General features: G+C 41.2%; 1 protein-coding gene across 1 annotated transcript in view; it reads left to right on the top strand.

Moving 5' to 3' along the window:
• Positions 1-16,449, top strand: part of LOC137267821 (uncharacterized) — a 98,445-nt gene that overhangs the window by 45,803 nt on the left and 36,193 nt on the right. The window contains exons 61-86 of the mRNA XM_067802255.1: positions 124-333; positions 557-599; positions 807-976; positions 1,649-1,822; positions 2,116-2,325; positions 2,453-2,495; positions 2,623-2,783; positions 3,231-3,404; positions 3,607-3,825; positions 4,127-4,169; positions 4,344-4,504; positions 4,896-5,075; positions 5,314-5,520; positions 6,233-6,275; positions 6,486-6,646; positions 7,012-7,062; positions 7,277-7,492; positions 8,105-8,333; positions 8,651-8,753; positions 9,130-9,286; positions 10,314-10,540; positions 10,896-11,058; positions 12,679-12,904; positions 13,461-13,683; positions 14,383-14,604; positions 16,090-16,399. Coding sequence (XP_067658356.1) covers positions 124-333; positions 557-599; positions 807-976; positions 1,649-1,822; positions 2,116-2,325; positions 2,453-2,495; positions 2,623-2,783; positions 3,231-3,404; positions 3,607-3,825; positions 4,127-4,169; positions 4,344-4,504; positions 4,896-5,075; positions 5,314-5,520; positions 6,233-6,275; positions 6,486-6,646; positions 7,012-7,062; positions 7,277-7,492; positions 8,105-8,333; positions 8,651-8,753; positions 9,130-9,286; positions 10,314-10,540; positions 10,896-11,058; positions 12,679-12,904; positions 13,461-13,683; positions 14,383-14,604; positions 16,090-16,399 — 4,326 coding nt within the window. The remainder of the gene's footprint in view (positions 1-123; positions 334-556; positions 600-806; positions 977-1,648; positions 1,823-2,115; positions 2,326-2,452; positions 2,496-2,622; positions 2,784-3,230; positions 3,405-3,606; positions 3,826-4,126; positions 4,170-4,343; positions 4,505-4,895; positions 5,076-5,313; positions 5,521-6,232; positions 6,276-6,485; positions 6,647-7,011; positions 7,063-7,276; positions 7,493-8,104; positions 8,334-8,650; positions 8,754-9,129; positions 9,287-10,313; positions 10,541-10,895; positions 11,059-12,678; positions 12,905-13,460; positions 13,684-14,382; positions 14,605-16,089; positions 16,400-16,449) is intronic.

The raw sequence follows: 16,449 nt of genomic DNA, 5'->3' as shown, positions 1-16,449 counted from the left end.
AGTTTCTTTAGTTATGTTAATCATCATTACAAATTTGGTGTTTGTAAAATGACGAACAACTGAAATAGGATATACAATCATGACATCTTCTAATCTGAAATTTGGCCATGGTTATCGTCTCAGTATGTCCGCTGCAAATGACCCTACCAAGCCTCCCGAGCAGCCTGTCGTGTTATATTCCCGACTACTGCACTGGCCTGGACTGCTGTGTGGATGTGGTCAGTCTGGGGATGTCCTTCAACTTCAAGATCCTTCTTGACACACGGAACCTTGTCCTTACTGTCAGTATCGAGAAGCTTACCTTCCAGACGTCACTGTTCAGCTACAAGTGGGGTAGGTCTCATTGCAGCAACTGTACTGCACACGACAAACTTTTATTTTGAACAGAAAATTAAGTATCGGGGCACACCGGTTCTTCTCCTGATGGACATTTAAGAAAGATGCCACAGCTATCTACCGTACATGCGTTTAATAAATGAGCCCGTAGAGGCAGCCATGTTTGGCTGAAAGTCTATGCTTGATAGCAATCTCTAACACTTTTGATGATGATTTGCAGGTGAATGGGACTATTTCAACCTCAATGGCGTGGTTAGATTAAGGTTAGTTGCCTAACATATTGTTTGTTAATCCTGTTTCTGTAACGTAAGAAGATATCATTATCGTATCAAATGACAAAACTCTCCTACATTTAGCTGTGAATATGCTTACAATGTATATTGAAGTGGGAACATGTTAATCAGCCTACCATGTGGTACAACCGATTCCTTGTGTATAGTCACAACAGTGTGTGAACGTCACCCTTTCAGGTTCAAGATTGACGACCTTGTACATGCTTGGAAGTATGTGATGAGTCTGAAACTCTCTCTGTGCTTTGAAACAGACCAGCCCTGTGCGCTCAGCCTTCCTGTCCTCACAGATATCAGCTTCCCGAAACTGAAGTGGAACTTGGACAACCCCTTCTCCTGGCCTGAAGACGGTAGGACGTCCAATAGAATCCACTGAAAGATGCTACTGTAGGGCGTGACAAACCTATTCTTTCAACGAATATCTGGTGTCTTTACTGATTTTAGTGGTCCTTTCAAATAGCATTTATACCTATATTGCCCTTTGCACCAAAATGGAATTTGTTTCAGTGGATTGTGAAGATTTAATAGTCATTTGCCGTGGCGTTGTCTATCTCTATGTATATCTGTTAAAACTTCTTTCCCAGCTCGCGGCGTACAGAGATGTCTTAGAGACAAATGGCTTTGTATTTGTTTCTGTGACAATTCCTTGCACAGTGATAAGGCGTGTCCTTGACAAGCTACTGCGAAAAGAATACATATTGATTCGCTTTCCGTATCCACAGCTTATCATTGTTTTTGAGCTGGTGATTTGTGTCCTATGTTGAGTAATATTTCATAACAGTGACGATCTCAGGGGGTAAGGTTTACAGTTTGTAAGTTAAGATAATTTTGATATGAACTTGTCGAGTCTCTATTTTTAAGCTCATCGTTTGGTATCCTTCTTGGCATAGTGATACAATACAAAAGACAAATAACTTTTCATGCAATGCCTGTACATTGTCCTTTTTTATCATGTGCAAGTGACTTTCACTCAAAGTCAACTTCATACATCCCATGGTATAGTTGGTTGTCATATGTAACAGGGTTCTCTTTGAAAAAATGGCTGTCTGATGTGAAACTTCCCTCTGGTAAGAAACTGGCCAGTGTCGCTGTCTCCAAGCTTCTGGATGTACTTGGAGTCGCAGGCTTCCTGACTGACCCCCAGTGTAACAGGACGCTTGCCCCCTATGATGGAGCTGTTGAAGGCTGGAAGAAGGGTAAACTCCTACATGTTCTATGAATAGTAATCTTTGTGACAATTCTGAATTTCATGAAATGTTAATGTACATAGTGACATATGAATATCGGTGGCACAATAAATCATGCCTTCGCATTTAATGTGGGAAACCTAAAAGGTCATGACCTTAATGTAAATCCGAAACATTGTAAATCCGAACATTGAAATTCCACTGAATGATAACGAATCCGGACGTGAGGAAAATGTTCAGAAAATGTATTTACAGACTCAGATACTCACAAATTCATGCGTACTGTGTGTGTGATGTTTCAGATTGCCCTGCCAGTCTCACTCTGCCAACACTACCAGACAACGTTACCTGTCATCTGTCGGACCCGTGTGGCTCCATACAGTGTTGTATTGACGTGGACTTTATCGGGAGATCCTTCAACGTCCAGGTTGGAATAGACCCTTGCACCTACACATTCACAATGGGCATAGAGAAGCTGTTCTTCACCAGGACCTTGTCCAACTACAAATGGGGTGAGCAGACTGCTGTTTACTTCTAAGTTTGACAAATATATAGATATCAATTGTGACAAAAGGGGAGGAGTAAATACAGTATGTTGATTTCACTATGTCTGATGTCATAATTATTGTTTCTTTACAGGAAACGTGGAACACTTCAGTTTGAGGAACGTTATCCGTGTCGAGTAAGCATTCCTTTGATGTTTCTAAACTATGCAGTTAATATTCTTTTACATTGTCCTGCCTTTTCAGGTTCCATGTTATGTATGTGTAGAATGTATTGCCTTATTCTGCTTGGTTTTGTCGTTTTAGTTTCATGATCGATGATCTATTCGGGGAAAAGAAGTTCCTGATCAACCTCAACATCAGCGTCTGTTTCGAGGAGGATTCTTGTCTGCTTTCCTTCCCTGCTCTGGAGAATGTCAAGATTCCTAAGTTGATCTGTGACTGGGACAGTACAGCTGCTCTTGCTGGTCAGTGGTGTGGGTGAGGGTTGTACATGGGAGACTGAATTCTACATGTTTCCGCGTTTAACATGTTTCAGCACTGTTTCCCTGTCGACTTCGACAATGATTTTCTTGATGAATCAATATATTTACTAATGATTGGTGAAGTAGATTTAGATGCATGTAATGTAAAACAGAATAATTCAATGAAATGAACGCTCTTTCTTTCATTATATTTTTACCACAGTTTATTATAGAACAGTTCATGATTAGCTCTGTAGTTTAGTTGCCATAAACATCAAAACTGTATGTATGTATGTATGTATGTATGTATGTATGTATGTATGTATGTATGTATGTATGTATGTATGTATGTATGTATGTATGTATGTATGTATGTATGTATGTATGTATGTTTCATACTTGAGACGTAATAGCTCACGCCAAGTCAAGATTATGCACGTTATTTTTCAGACTTCTCTTTGTCCGATTTCATGTCCGAGGTGAATTCTAATGGGTCTCGAAGTCTCACTTCAGTCATCGCAGACAAACTGTTTGATAGGTTGGAAATAGCAGGATATCTGAAGACAGCGCAGTGTCAAAATACAACTAGTCCTTATATACCTGCAATCAATGGATGGAAGAACGGTAGGGCCCGAATTAACAGCCTGTATGTTAAATCGACTGTCAACCATTGAGTTTTTACTTAGATAAACATGAATAAAGTTTGATGATATATATTTTGTCTACTTGTAAAACCAAAAACGATTGCTTCAAGGAACTGCCCTTGCATGATCGTTCGTCCGGTGGGGACAAAGGAAGGTTAATAAGGAATGCCCATTCAATCCAGAGTGTCCAGCTGTGGGGCTTGACCAGTACCTCCTAGACCTCCCTGACTCCATGGCATGTCACGTGCCCGACATCTGTACTGCCGTTGACTGCTGCATCTACAACGACTTCCTGTCACGTGCCTTCAACGTCTTCCTGACGGTGGACATGTGCACCTATCAGCTGACGGTGGGCGTGGAGAATCTGGTCTACAAACGGATGTTGTTGGAATATCAGTGGGGTATGGTTGGATGTTTCCTTGATTCACTTGATCACGGATGGATTTCTTTGTGTATTTGCAAGTTGTTTAACACTGAAAGTCATTCCAATTATATCCTATCTGTATTGCGGAGGTCTGTAAACTATAAAATCTGCACCAGACAATCCTTATCATATTATTAGCATCAAGTTATGCAATTGCAAAAGTTCATCTGGACCTTTGCAGATCCATTTACAATCGTACAGTCCCTATTGGCGACTGTGGGACATTATTAAAGAGATGGCTTCCAGAAGTACATATGTTGTTGTATCCTTTGCTTCAGGCACTGAAGATCATTTCTATGTGAAAGGTGTCATTCGAGTAAAGTAAGTATTGAAGTCACCTTGATGGGAGTGACAAGCCCGTTGGATTAAAGATTTCAGTTAGAACATATCCCTGTTTTGCTTTAAAACTTAAATCAAATTGGATAAAATCTACTTTTTGCAACGAACAGTTGACTGCATATCTAGAAATATGCATACATAGGACTAATATTTCAGTTACACCATCAACCGACTTATGTCTGAGAAGAAGCTGGAGGTGACTGCATCTGTCAGTGTGTGTCTCAAACAAAACGAGTGTCTGTTCACCAACACCTTCCTTGACAAAGCCAAGATACCACAACTCCTGTGTGACTGGGAGGCCAGACTACAACAGAGAAGTGAGACTTTAAAATAATATTTAAGTGTCTACTTTCATCACTATTACATCACTTTCCTTCTTTCATAGTACTATGAATACATTGGAAGCTGTCAAAACCGACATCTGTCCAATCCGGCCAGATGTCAATACCAGCTTAAAATCTCAGTCCCGTCTGTGGCTTGAACATTTATCATCATCTCTACAATCAAGCACATTCTTCAAACTGGATTATTTCTTCAGTCCCGATGAGTGCCGGATTAGACAGCTTCCACTGTATTACCAAATCGGTTTTCAATTATCAAAAAGTTGTAACGTTCCCATTCCAGTCTTTCGATAAACATAGTAATGTCTTGATTAAACAATTACAGCCATGCCAGAGACTATTTTTTTATCTCTGTTGTGTTTAACAGATTTCTCATTGTCCAACTGGGCATCAGGCAAGGGTCTGTCCTCCACCGTGTCTACTCTCTCGGAAACACTCATATCTCAGCTCATGGATGATCTCGGGGTGTCTCAGTACCTCGTTACTTTGGCCTGTGACCAGTCGGCAAGTCCATTTTCTCCTGCTGGGATCAACAACTGGAATAATGGTAAATTTAACTGTGCTATCTTGCTGGATGTACTCAAACATGCAATTCTACAAGTAAATGTCCGGACGTAGTTCTAGGAAGAAGTTCCAGTATCTGGTAACTGAGCGAAAGTGGCAATACAACAGTTATGGAGGTTAAGGAGTAGTCCTTTAATGGCATCGGCAATCTAACTCTACTGTGTATAACAACATGGCTTCAAAAGAACAATCTCAGTAAATGTATATTTCTGTATTTCCAGAATGCAGTAGCAGAGAGGTACAATCTCTTCCTGACTCTGTGCGATGTCACCTGACCTCCAATTGTTCCACTGTAGCCTGTTGTGTCGATGTTCCTCTCATCAACAGGACCATCCAAGCCAAGTTTGATGTGGATATTTGTAACCTACAGATCACAATGACCATAGAAAAACTATCCTATACTGTGTCACTCATGGAGTACGAATGGGGTAAATATCCACATAGTCGATAGCTAGTACTGCAAAGATCTTTGTTTTGTCTGTACCTGGCTTACAATAATTTATCACAATTATGAATCCATGGGCTGATCCAAAGAGGGGGTGGGGGTAGGGGTAGGGGTAGGGGTAGGGGTAGGGGTAGGGGTAGGGGTAGGAAATGACTTGAGACTACATTGAAGATATTTTGGAGGGGAAGTCGTGCCCCTGAACCCCCCCTCCCCCATTCATGAATCCGGTGAAGGGAAATGATTAGACAGTTGTCCATGACACTACAATCCACATTGCCAAGTATTTTTAATTGTCGAATGGATAGACTTTGAAATTGAGTATATGTTTAGTAGTCTCATTGTTTTCAGAACATCGAAAGAAAGCAAAAAATAATGTTCAAAACACAAATATCATACCCCTGTTGATTATATCGCCCTCGAAACACCATTTACTTCAGTTTCAGTCATCATCTAACAAATGCAATTATATTTTTCGTCCGGTAATTTTACATGACATGCCTGTATGTCCCAGTGACCTTTTCGAAACGAAATCTAGAAACGATCTAGAAACTGACAACCTCACTACGTCGATAGAGACCGTGAACTGAAAGCGTGCATCAGTGTAAGTGGGATTTTTCCAACATGAAGTTGATGTACTGACCAAACTTCATTTTCAAAATTGAGTTCTTCTCACAGCAAGTACTATGTTGTTCCAGGGACAGAAGGATATTTCATCCTGGGTGATATGACACGACTGGCGTGAGTATCAGAAGGCATAGTCTCGTGTAACTTAACTCTCTGTAATACACGCAGATTCACATATCCGTGTTTCTGGGTCTCGTGTCTTCCCCAGATCAGAAATAACAATTCATTTTCGCATTTTTCGTCAACGTGTGCCAGTGTCACCTGAGTCCCACTAAACGGCCATGTAGAATATTTACTAGAAGTGTGTATCATCTGTCACTACAGGTATAAACTAGACCACATCCCTGCATCCCAGAAGGTGATACTTGACCTGAACATCAAGATGTGCTTTGAAGACGACACTTGCCTGCTTGAAGTCATAGTCTTCTCACAGTCGGAACTGGCCTATTCCACGTGTAGCCCGAATCTACCGGTGCCATTTCATGGTATGCACGCCCTATCACAGTGTTTGTTACATTGATGAGCATTGATATTTGTGGCCTTAAGACTATGTATATTTCCTAGCTCTTTAAGGAGCAGACACTGAACAAGTCAATGATTTTCTCAATGGATGTCGTAAGAAAGCATTTGAATTGTCTCGTAAAGTATAGGATTGTTTTGAAGGGTCCATTGGTCCATGTAAGTAATCGATACAAATTATTCTGCAGGAGTGCATATGTATCTGTCTACACGTAATTGTATCTTCATCAAATGATGTTCGACATATATTTTAGCATGCGGTTGTACACGTGTTCTTGGACGGATCATAAATAATGGATGCTTTAATGTTAAATGTTTTATTGCATTGTAGGTGTTTCCTTTGATTTCTGGAAATCTGGAAAATGTGCTCTGCAATCTTCCGGTAGGAGTCCACACTTCTTACCATTTGATTGTTCTTTCAATCCTTTTTGTTTATACTTGAATCCAAAACGTACAATAAGCAGGCAACAAGTTGTTATGAATTAACAATTACTAGAAACAATGGTTTCTTCATTTCATAATACTAAAAACCACACTTCGGTTGTGGTATAACTCGTGCACTGGACGTTGTCTGAGCTATGGTTTATAACTCACAGGCCAGTCTTGCCCGACACCCCTACCTGCCACCATGTCCAGCACCTGCCGCCTGACGGACAGCTGCATGGGCATCACGTGTTGTGTGGACGTCGACCTGAAGTACCTCGGCATCTACTCCGTCACTGCCGGCATCGAGGTTGACCACTGCAGTGACCAGCTTGTGTATCACATAGAGAACAAGGAGTGGACAAAGAAGCTTCAAGTTGTGGACTATGGTAAGTTGAGATATGTAGCAATACCTGTTAAAACATCCACTGAACATTGATTCTGCACAGTAAGAATATTGTAGATAACATACCCTTCTTGACCTTGACCTTTACATCTCAATAGACATATAGACGGTATATAAGTGGCGGGTTCCTCATACATATTACTGCAAAGATTCCACGGATTTCCATATCACTCATCTTTAACACAATATTCGGCTCTATTTCTCAAGCGCATTATGACAACTGACATTTCAGCATACAGAGGGAAAATGACTCCTAACATTTATGTTTGGTTCAGTGGCGTTTCAGAAACTGAGACGAACATTATGGAATAACTTCCTTATATCCTGACTGTGACGTTTCGACAGGTTATTCTACGGAAACGTCGCACTCACTAAACAAAGAAATTGTTATCCATAAAAATTGCTCTACATCGAACATTTACACATGTATGTAAATACTGTTCTTTTCGTGTCTTGGTGACCATAACCGAGATAAATGCCTTAATAATTGACAGAACATTGCCATATGGTCGGTTGTTTGTATGTACAAAACATTTTGAGACTGTTATGTGGACATAATGTTTATGTTTCTCTTGGAATCTTACTGTTTTGCTAGACAAAAACCACACTGAATCAATTGGCAACGTCATCACCGTGAGCTACGTGATCAGCAAAACCTCATCGTCGTATGAAGTGTCATTCCACGCCAAGCTCTGTGTCATGAACGTGCACGACCTCATCAACAACTGCTACTACTACGAACTCCTTGATGGAAAGGTGTTCCAGATGCCGTCTTCATGTTCACCTGTTGGACGAAGGAGGAAAAGAAGAAGTCCTTTAAACCTGTGAGTTTTGCAGAAAGTGGTTCCTTTTGAATGTATTGTTTTAATGGTAAGTTGAAAAGAATATATGTCGGAATTTGTTTTGAAAGTGTACATTCTTGTTTACTACGTAACTGCCTTTATCCATGTTATAATAATAATAATAATCTAAATGTATTCATATCACCATAAAATTTGACAATATTCAGATAGAAGTATTTTTTAGAAACGTGGGAGTAGATTGTATCCGTTCTAAACGACCATCTTCATTTTCTTTAAATGATACACAGTTTATGATGTTAAGAAGCAAAGGCGTGTAATATGGTCTGTGTCCTATTCAGAATACACACGGGCGATACCAAACGAATCCTCAATGAAGCTTTGAAGCAGAACTTTACAAACGAAGAAATCAAGGATCTGTTTGAAAGACTGAAAGCTGAAGCAGTATGATGTTGATGTCTTTTGATAATTTGATCAATGCAATTGTCAAATATTGAATACTTATATGATTAGAAAAATGTATTAGCAAATTTAACCGCTTAAAGTTTTCTGAAAATAACATAAAGTGGATTAGGTAATAACTGACGTCATACTCCAAAGATATCAATGCTGTGACCGTGCTTCTTCATTAACATAATGGTATAGTATGTGAAGGGTACCAGCCGCTGGTTGCAAACTTTAACCCCCATATACTGGACTTATCACTCTCTGCCACCGTCAGAGAACTAATAAGATGCGCTTTTAAGCTTCTAATCTTTATAACAGTATGATCTAGAATGGGAATATATTCTAATAATATTGAAGTGTTTCTATCGTTCAGATAGGAGACAGGTCGCTGATGATAGCACGCACGGATGATGCTGGCACAGCAACCAACACAAAGGGTGCCATCAGAAAGATGGGTATAGCCAACCCAGGAACCATTCTGTACTCAGGGGAGGTCAGCGGTGGGAACGTGGTGCTCGGCATGGAAGGAGGTCTGTCGTGTGCAGTCTTCTTTGATAAAATACAAGCATTGACAGTATTTTGTTAGTCGTTTAAAGGGCATTTTCGTTTAAACATACCTTGCTCTGTGTCATAATTCAGGTTTTCCTTGGTGCTATTATGCTAATATCGTTTTATTGTTTCATTTTGCGTTATTGTATGAGTCAACGTGAACCACAACGTACATACAACGTGATTATCTGATCGCTGTGTGTGTGTGTGATTTGCGTTGGACAATCCCACGTTTTTTGTTGTTGTTTTTTTTACATCCCTCAGCTATCTAGTGATATTATTCAAAGTAATTACAATGTGAAAACCATAAGTTGCTCTTCGACTACTCAAATGATACAAAAATAGATCCTTTCGCGGAAAATCGGGGCTGTGGTTGCAGTGTTCAGACATGGGTAGGAGTCTCCCCTTATGTTGTAATACTTCCAGAATAATACTAACATAGAATGTGCCAACTACTGAATGTGTGCAACAATGGTTTTACACAGCTTTTTGCAATATTCCGGCAAAATCGCCGAAACAGAAAAGGCACATTTAGGACGTTGTGCCCATATGGGACTCGAACTCGGGGGGTTGGTTTTGGCTAAAGCCATTAGGCTACAACAACGCCTAGATCCCGCTACTGGCTTACCCCAGGGTTTTCTATTTCTGCAAAGATGCTAAGAATCTATTGGCCTTTTTTCGAACCACTTTTTGTTCTATAAAATATGACCCGTGAAGGTCCGGGGTGGGATAGGCTTTCAGCAACCCATGTTTGCCATAAAAGGCGCGTATGCTTGTCCTAAGAGGCGACTAACGGGATTGGGTGGTCAGGCTCGCTGACTTGGTTGACACATGTCATCGGTTCCAAATTGCGCAGATCGATGCTTATGCTGTTGATCACTAGATTGTCTGGCCCAGACTCGATTATTTACAGACCGCCGCCACATAGCTGGAATATTGCTGAATGCGGCATAAAATAAAAATTCACTCACTCACTCACTCATGTCTACAAAATGTTGATGTTCACAGGCGAGAAGATCATGAAGGTCCTGGGTCAGGTCACCGACATCCTGGGTCGCGGTGACCAGTCCTACACTGTGGGGAAAGGTCTGACTGGGAAAGGACTGGAGCTGCTTGGTGCTAAACTGGCCAACATGAGTATTGGGGAGATGATAGCCATGTTTGATGCCAAGAACATCGACCCTGAACTTGCTCTTCGACTGACAAGACAACTGAGAGATCTGTGTCTGGCACTGGTATGTCATGTTGTAATACAGTCTTCAGGCGTTAACCAGTTTGCTTGTATCGATCAATCGACTGAATGTCATAGGCATAACTATTGCATTGTGCACAATTTTACAGACGTGTGTTAAAGAATTTGATAAAACTAGTAAGAAGAATGGTCTGATTGACAGCTTCATGGTCATGTTTGCTGGAATCGCTGAATTATTTGTAACAGTTGTCACATTGTGGTCACATCTTACCGGGTACCCATTCATTGCTGGGGACCATTTCTCATTGCATTAATATTAGTCATGGCATGGTTGTTGCTATTGATACTACAGTGCGCCATCCGTTATCGCTGTGTGTATAATGCAAAACTAATTTCAGTATTCAGACATCATACAGGCTATCGTCAACGGCGATGGAGGCGACATATTTAGCTCATTCGACCTTACTCTTCAAGGAGACTTTTCCCTTCCTAGAAGAAATGTAGTCTTCTTCAGATACAGGTTTTTCTTCCTGGTTGGAGGAATCGTACCTTTGACTATTGGTGAGTATTGATTTAGGTACACAACAATTGTGCTATAAGAAACAAATCCTTGTCATTCTTGTGGTGTGAGATATCTTATTCTGAAAAACTATTTTGTACATACATAATGATTGTTGTCATAGTAACATGCAAGACAAACATAGGTGATATGTCTTAGAGCCTGCTTAAACAGAATTGCAACCAACTCACTCACGTATTCCCACATATACAGAGACGGCACAGACTGTGTGTATATATACAGAGACGGCACAGAATGTATGTACATATATACAGACACGGTACAGAATGTATGTATATATATACAGAGACGGCACAGACTATGTATATATACAGAGACGGTACTGACTGTATGTATATACAGAGACGGCACAGACTGTATGTATATCTACAGAGACGGCACAGAATGTACGTATATATACATACAGAGACGGCACAGAATGTATGTATGCATATATAAACAGCGACGGGAAAAGACTGTATGTATATACAGAGACGGCACAGACTCTGTATGTGTATATATATACAGAGACTGCACAGGCTGTATGTATATATACAGAGACGGCACAGAATGTATGTACATATATACAGACAAGGTACAGAATGTATGTATATATATACAGAGACGGCACAGACTATGTATATATACAGAGACGGTACTGGCTGTATGTATATCTACAGAGACGGCACAGAATGTACGTATATATACATACAGAGACGGTACAGAATGTATGTATATATACAGAGACGGCACAGAATGTATGTATGCATATATAAACAGCGACGGGAAAAGACTGTATGTATATACAGAGACGGCACAGACTCTGTATGTGTATATATATACAGAGACTGCACAGGCTGTATGTATATATACAGAGATGGCACAGACTATGTATATACAGAGACGGCACAGAATGTATGTATACATATATTTATATACAGAGTGAGTGAGTGAGTGCGTTTAGTGTACGCCACACCCACCAATATTCCAGCTATATGGCGGCGGTCTGTAAATAATCGAGTCTGGGCCAGAGAACATAAGCATCGATCGGCGCAACTGGGAACCGATGACATGTGTCAAACAAGTCAGCAAGCCTGACCACCCAGTCCCGTTAGTCGCCTCTTAGGACAAGCATAGTCGCCTTTTATGGCATATATACAGAGACGTTACAGACTGTATGTACATATTCAGAGACGGCAGAGACTGTATGAATTTACAGAGACGGTACAGACTGTATGTATATACAGAGACGACACAAAATGTATGTATATATAGAGACGTACAGACTATGTGTATATATACAGAGACGGCACAGAATGCATGCATATATATACTCAGACGTTACAGACTGTATGCATATATACAGAGACGGCACGGACTGTATAAATATATATACCCGTTAAAAATATGGCCAAAACATTGTGACACAATCTCCTCAAGCTACACTCGTCTTTGAGACGTCACGTTTGTGTAGAGTCTGAAACCATTGGTATTGCACTCAATTAACAACTCCTCCTTTTGGATCATACATGTATGAATTATTTTATCACGAAAGTTTGTCAGCATACCCTGAAACCATACCTTGACCACGTCAAACATTACATTTGCCAATTCAATTTCAGAATATGGTGCAATAGCTACATTTGGAATGAGAGTGGGTGTGGGAGCGAAGATCCTCGGCATGACCGTGTTTGGCGAAGTGGCCCCCTTTGGAAGTGCCCTCATGTATGGGGAGATGAGTGTTGGAGCTGTACTGTACGCCAAGTTGAGATTTGATGGCTACCTATTGAACCTTGCGTTCCCATCCAGGGCTGAGATAGGGTTCTATAAGTTTCCTCTTGACTTAAGGTCAGTATTAGATCTCACCACACCAATTTACTCACTACATTTGTATCGATTTTGCTCGTGCTTTGGAATCCACGTAACGGCCATTGTATTGATGACATGCGTTCCGTAAGATCTGACCATCAAATGTTTCTGCAGCGCTATAGCACCACAACACCCTTACCACCTCCTCGAACTCGGGACTGTGGGGTCGCCTAGTAGTTCAGGCGTTTGCTCGCCAAGCCGCGATCCGGTTTCGATTCCTAACATGGGTACAAAGTGTGAAGCCCATATCTGTTGAAATATTGCCGAGGGGGCGTCACACTATACACTCCTCGAACACACTCACCGATGTCCATGAGATTATCCTCCGGCTCTGAATGTCGTTTAGGTGCATTTGCAATAAAGAAAGTAAACATTTTCACTGAATAAGGGTCAATCAAGTACGCTCATGTATGTCGCAATAATAGCCATTTACCGGATCTCTGTCATCTCAAATGTTTTGCAACAGGAAAATAAAGTCAACTGCAAATTTATTATACTACTTTACTGAAAGAAACCGTGTATCATTCGTAACCAGACTAATTATGGACATGGAGCTGACCCCTCTACAACTGACCCTGCGAGGGAAGGTGACCCTAGAGATCAATCTGGGGAAGTGGATAGGCAAGATACGGAAGACACTGTACAGCGCTGTCATCTGGAGATATTCAACTTCCACCATGAGGAAGAGACTGATAGACACAGGCAAGAAGGAGGAGGACAAGTCACCACCACAGTTCCTGAACTACGTGGACAATACGGTACGTTTGAAATAAGAAGGAAGGGTAGGGCAAAGGCACTTGAAGATGTCACATATGTACTTCTCAAATTAGGTTAAAGAACATCCTCAATCGGAAACCTGTGTTGAAATGCCAACTGGGCATAACAAGTACTTCATTTTTTGTCATTAAAAGTGGTTGTCGCGTGCGTTGATGACAGCAGTGGTGACCATATATCCTATTGTCAGATGGGAATGTATGGTGATTTCAGTCTTAGTGGTTGATCCATTACTGAACAACTGACTCCAACCTCCAGACAGTGGACATGATGCCTTCATGTTTGTTCCCATCCATGTAATTCATGTCTTTGACAAATATATTTCCTGACATTGGTACTCTTAAGAACAAACGATATAGACAGACGGAGATGCTCTTTTTTTATGGACTTTCACTTTTGTTGTAAACGCCGCAATTAGCAGTATTCCGGCTAAAAGGCTGTGGTCTGTAAATAATCGAGTCGGGGACAATGCACTTACCAGCACTATGAGGATCGGTCTACAATGACCTGTGTCAACAATTCAGCGAGTCTGATACAGTTAGTCGCCTTTACCGACAGACATGGATTACTAAAGATTAATTCTAACCCGGATCTTCAAGGTTTTGATGTCACCTGGGTAGTGCCAAGTATGTCTGGACAAGTGTTCAAGGGGTAGAAGTACATACGTCTTCTGTTTCAATCAGGGAGGTTCTGGCAGAAAGAAGAGAGCAGTGTCCACATCACGGAGCTGCTTGGTGAGACAACTTCCCGATAGAGACTACACAGAACCGGCTGTAGAGATAGCCATAGCTGCCCAGGATGACCGGAGTCAAGTCCAGATCTTTGTAGATGCTGGGACCAAACCTGGACTCAGTAATGTTCTAAGACAATCTAGCCTTGGTGGGCCATCTGCAATCATCACTCAGGTATGGAGTCGACGTAGGCGGATATATCTATCATTATAACCTACATAATCATAATCACGGTGGAATGTTAAAAGTTAGTCTGTGCTAGAAACCATGAAACAAATATAGCGAAGAAAGTCCATGCATGCAAGTCTACAATATATGGCAAGTCTAGATTACCACAGTTTCTGACAATGAAGAGAGTATCTTGACTTCCTTCCTTTATACCTTCTGAGTATAATTTATAAACGGTTGTGTTCTGTAAAAATGCTAATTTCAGAGACTAGATGTTCGTCTTGTTCAGAACGATCATTTGACCAACTGTCAATACTCTATGTACAGTGGAAGCTCTCAAAACCGCCAGCCCTCCTGTCCGGCATGCACTCAATATCGGCACTAGAATTTGGTCCCTTTCAGAAGCTAGTTTATTTATGATCAGTTACACTCCCTCTAACCAGGCGTCAATCCACTCCGTATTCCGGCTCAGCAAAGACTGCCCAGTTGACTGTTTGTAATTAACGCTCACTTAACCGGCATCCAGTCTGTGGGCTCTCCTGTTGATTGGCTGAACGTAAATTACAGTGGAATACCATCGGGATTAAGCTCAATGATGTTGCCGGATAAAAGGAGTATGATTAGGAAAAAATGGCGAGTGACACATGTCACTTGTATTATAAATTTGACTCAGTTAATACACTATCAACACGTTACTGAGTCGTATTTTGACGCGGCACACGGACGACCATCTCAGGTCGGTAAGGGAATATATCTTTAAACCGGCACGCCCTCTATACCAGCATTTTGGCCAGTTCCAACGAATACCGGTTTAGTGGGTTTCTACTGTATTGATCTCATTTCCCAACACTAACATCCACCCCCGTGTTGGATTGAAGAGTCTAGACCTTGGACATACGTTATTGTTCTCTCCGTTTTAGGTCCTAAAAGGGCCAAGCCTTGGACACAAATTTATTATTACCTTTTCCCCATTGGTCAAAAGATAATTAGTTATTGACTCAATACTCCATTCTACCACCTGTTGATCGCTTAGCCCTCTCTTGGGATGAGGAAACTTAATAAATGTTGTCAAAATGTATGCATGTCTTACTATGTGAACTTGTTTTCTCAAAAGCAAACCATCTTCCCATCTCCTTGCCGAAATAAAAGAGCAAATATCTGTACTTTTACCGATTCTAAGAACAATAAGATTGAGAACCTGGGTCTAGATTTTCCAAACTCTCTTAGAGTTAAGATCGTCGTAAGTGTCATACGTTAACATTAACGTACAGCTATCTTAGTGCTAAGAGAGCTTCGAAAATCTGGAAACTGCGCAGTATACTGCGCATCATGTTTAAGACATCAGGGCCCTTATTCTCGAAACGTTCGTAGCCCTAAGAATTCTTTGATCATAGTCTATGTGTTAAGAATGGGGTTAAGAAGTTCGTAGGGTTACGAACGTTTCGATAATAGCTAGCCAGCTCAGTGTTTACATATACTGCTCACTTCCAGCGATTTCCCAGCAACGGTCACGGCGTCCAGGTCTTTTTCACGGTGTATGGCGAGAACAGCGCAGGCGCGAGAACTGCCGTGACTTGCAGCATCCCCACCTATGACGTCACGCCCCCTGGTGGCAGAATGACAGCGGGCTTCAGTTCAACCAGTAACCCAGCCGAGCTGAGAGGGGACGTGGTGGTGTATGAAGATTCAGATCTGGTTAAATCCTCCTTGGGTGTCGGCCTAGGAAGGGGAGTCTACGCAGATGAAATTGTAGCCTACAACTCTGTCAACCTGAAGGATAGAAGCAATGCACGTTATGATCGTGAGGACATGAATATATATATTCTCTAATGAAGTCATGCGAATAATTTC

Source organism: Haliotis asinina, chromosome 16, assembly GCF_037392515.1.
Source record: "Haliotis asinina isolate JCU_RB_2024 chromosome 16, JCU_Hal_asi_v2, whole genome shotgun sequence".
Classification (NCBI taxonomy): Eukaryota; Metazoa; Mollusca; class Gastropoda; order Lepetellida; family Haliotidae; genus Haliotis; species Haliotis asinina.
This window is presented reverse-complemented; position numbering and strand designations above follow the sequence as displayed.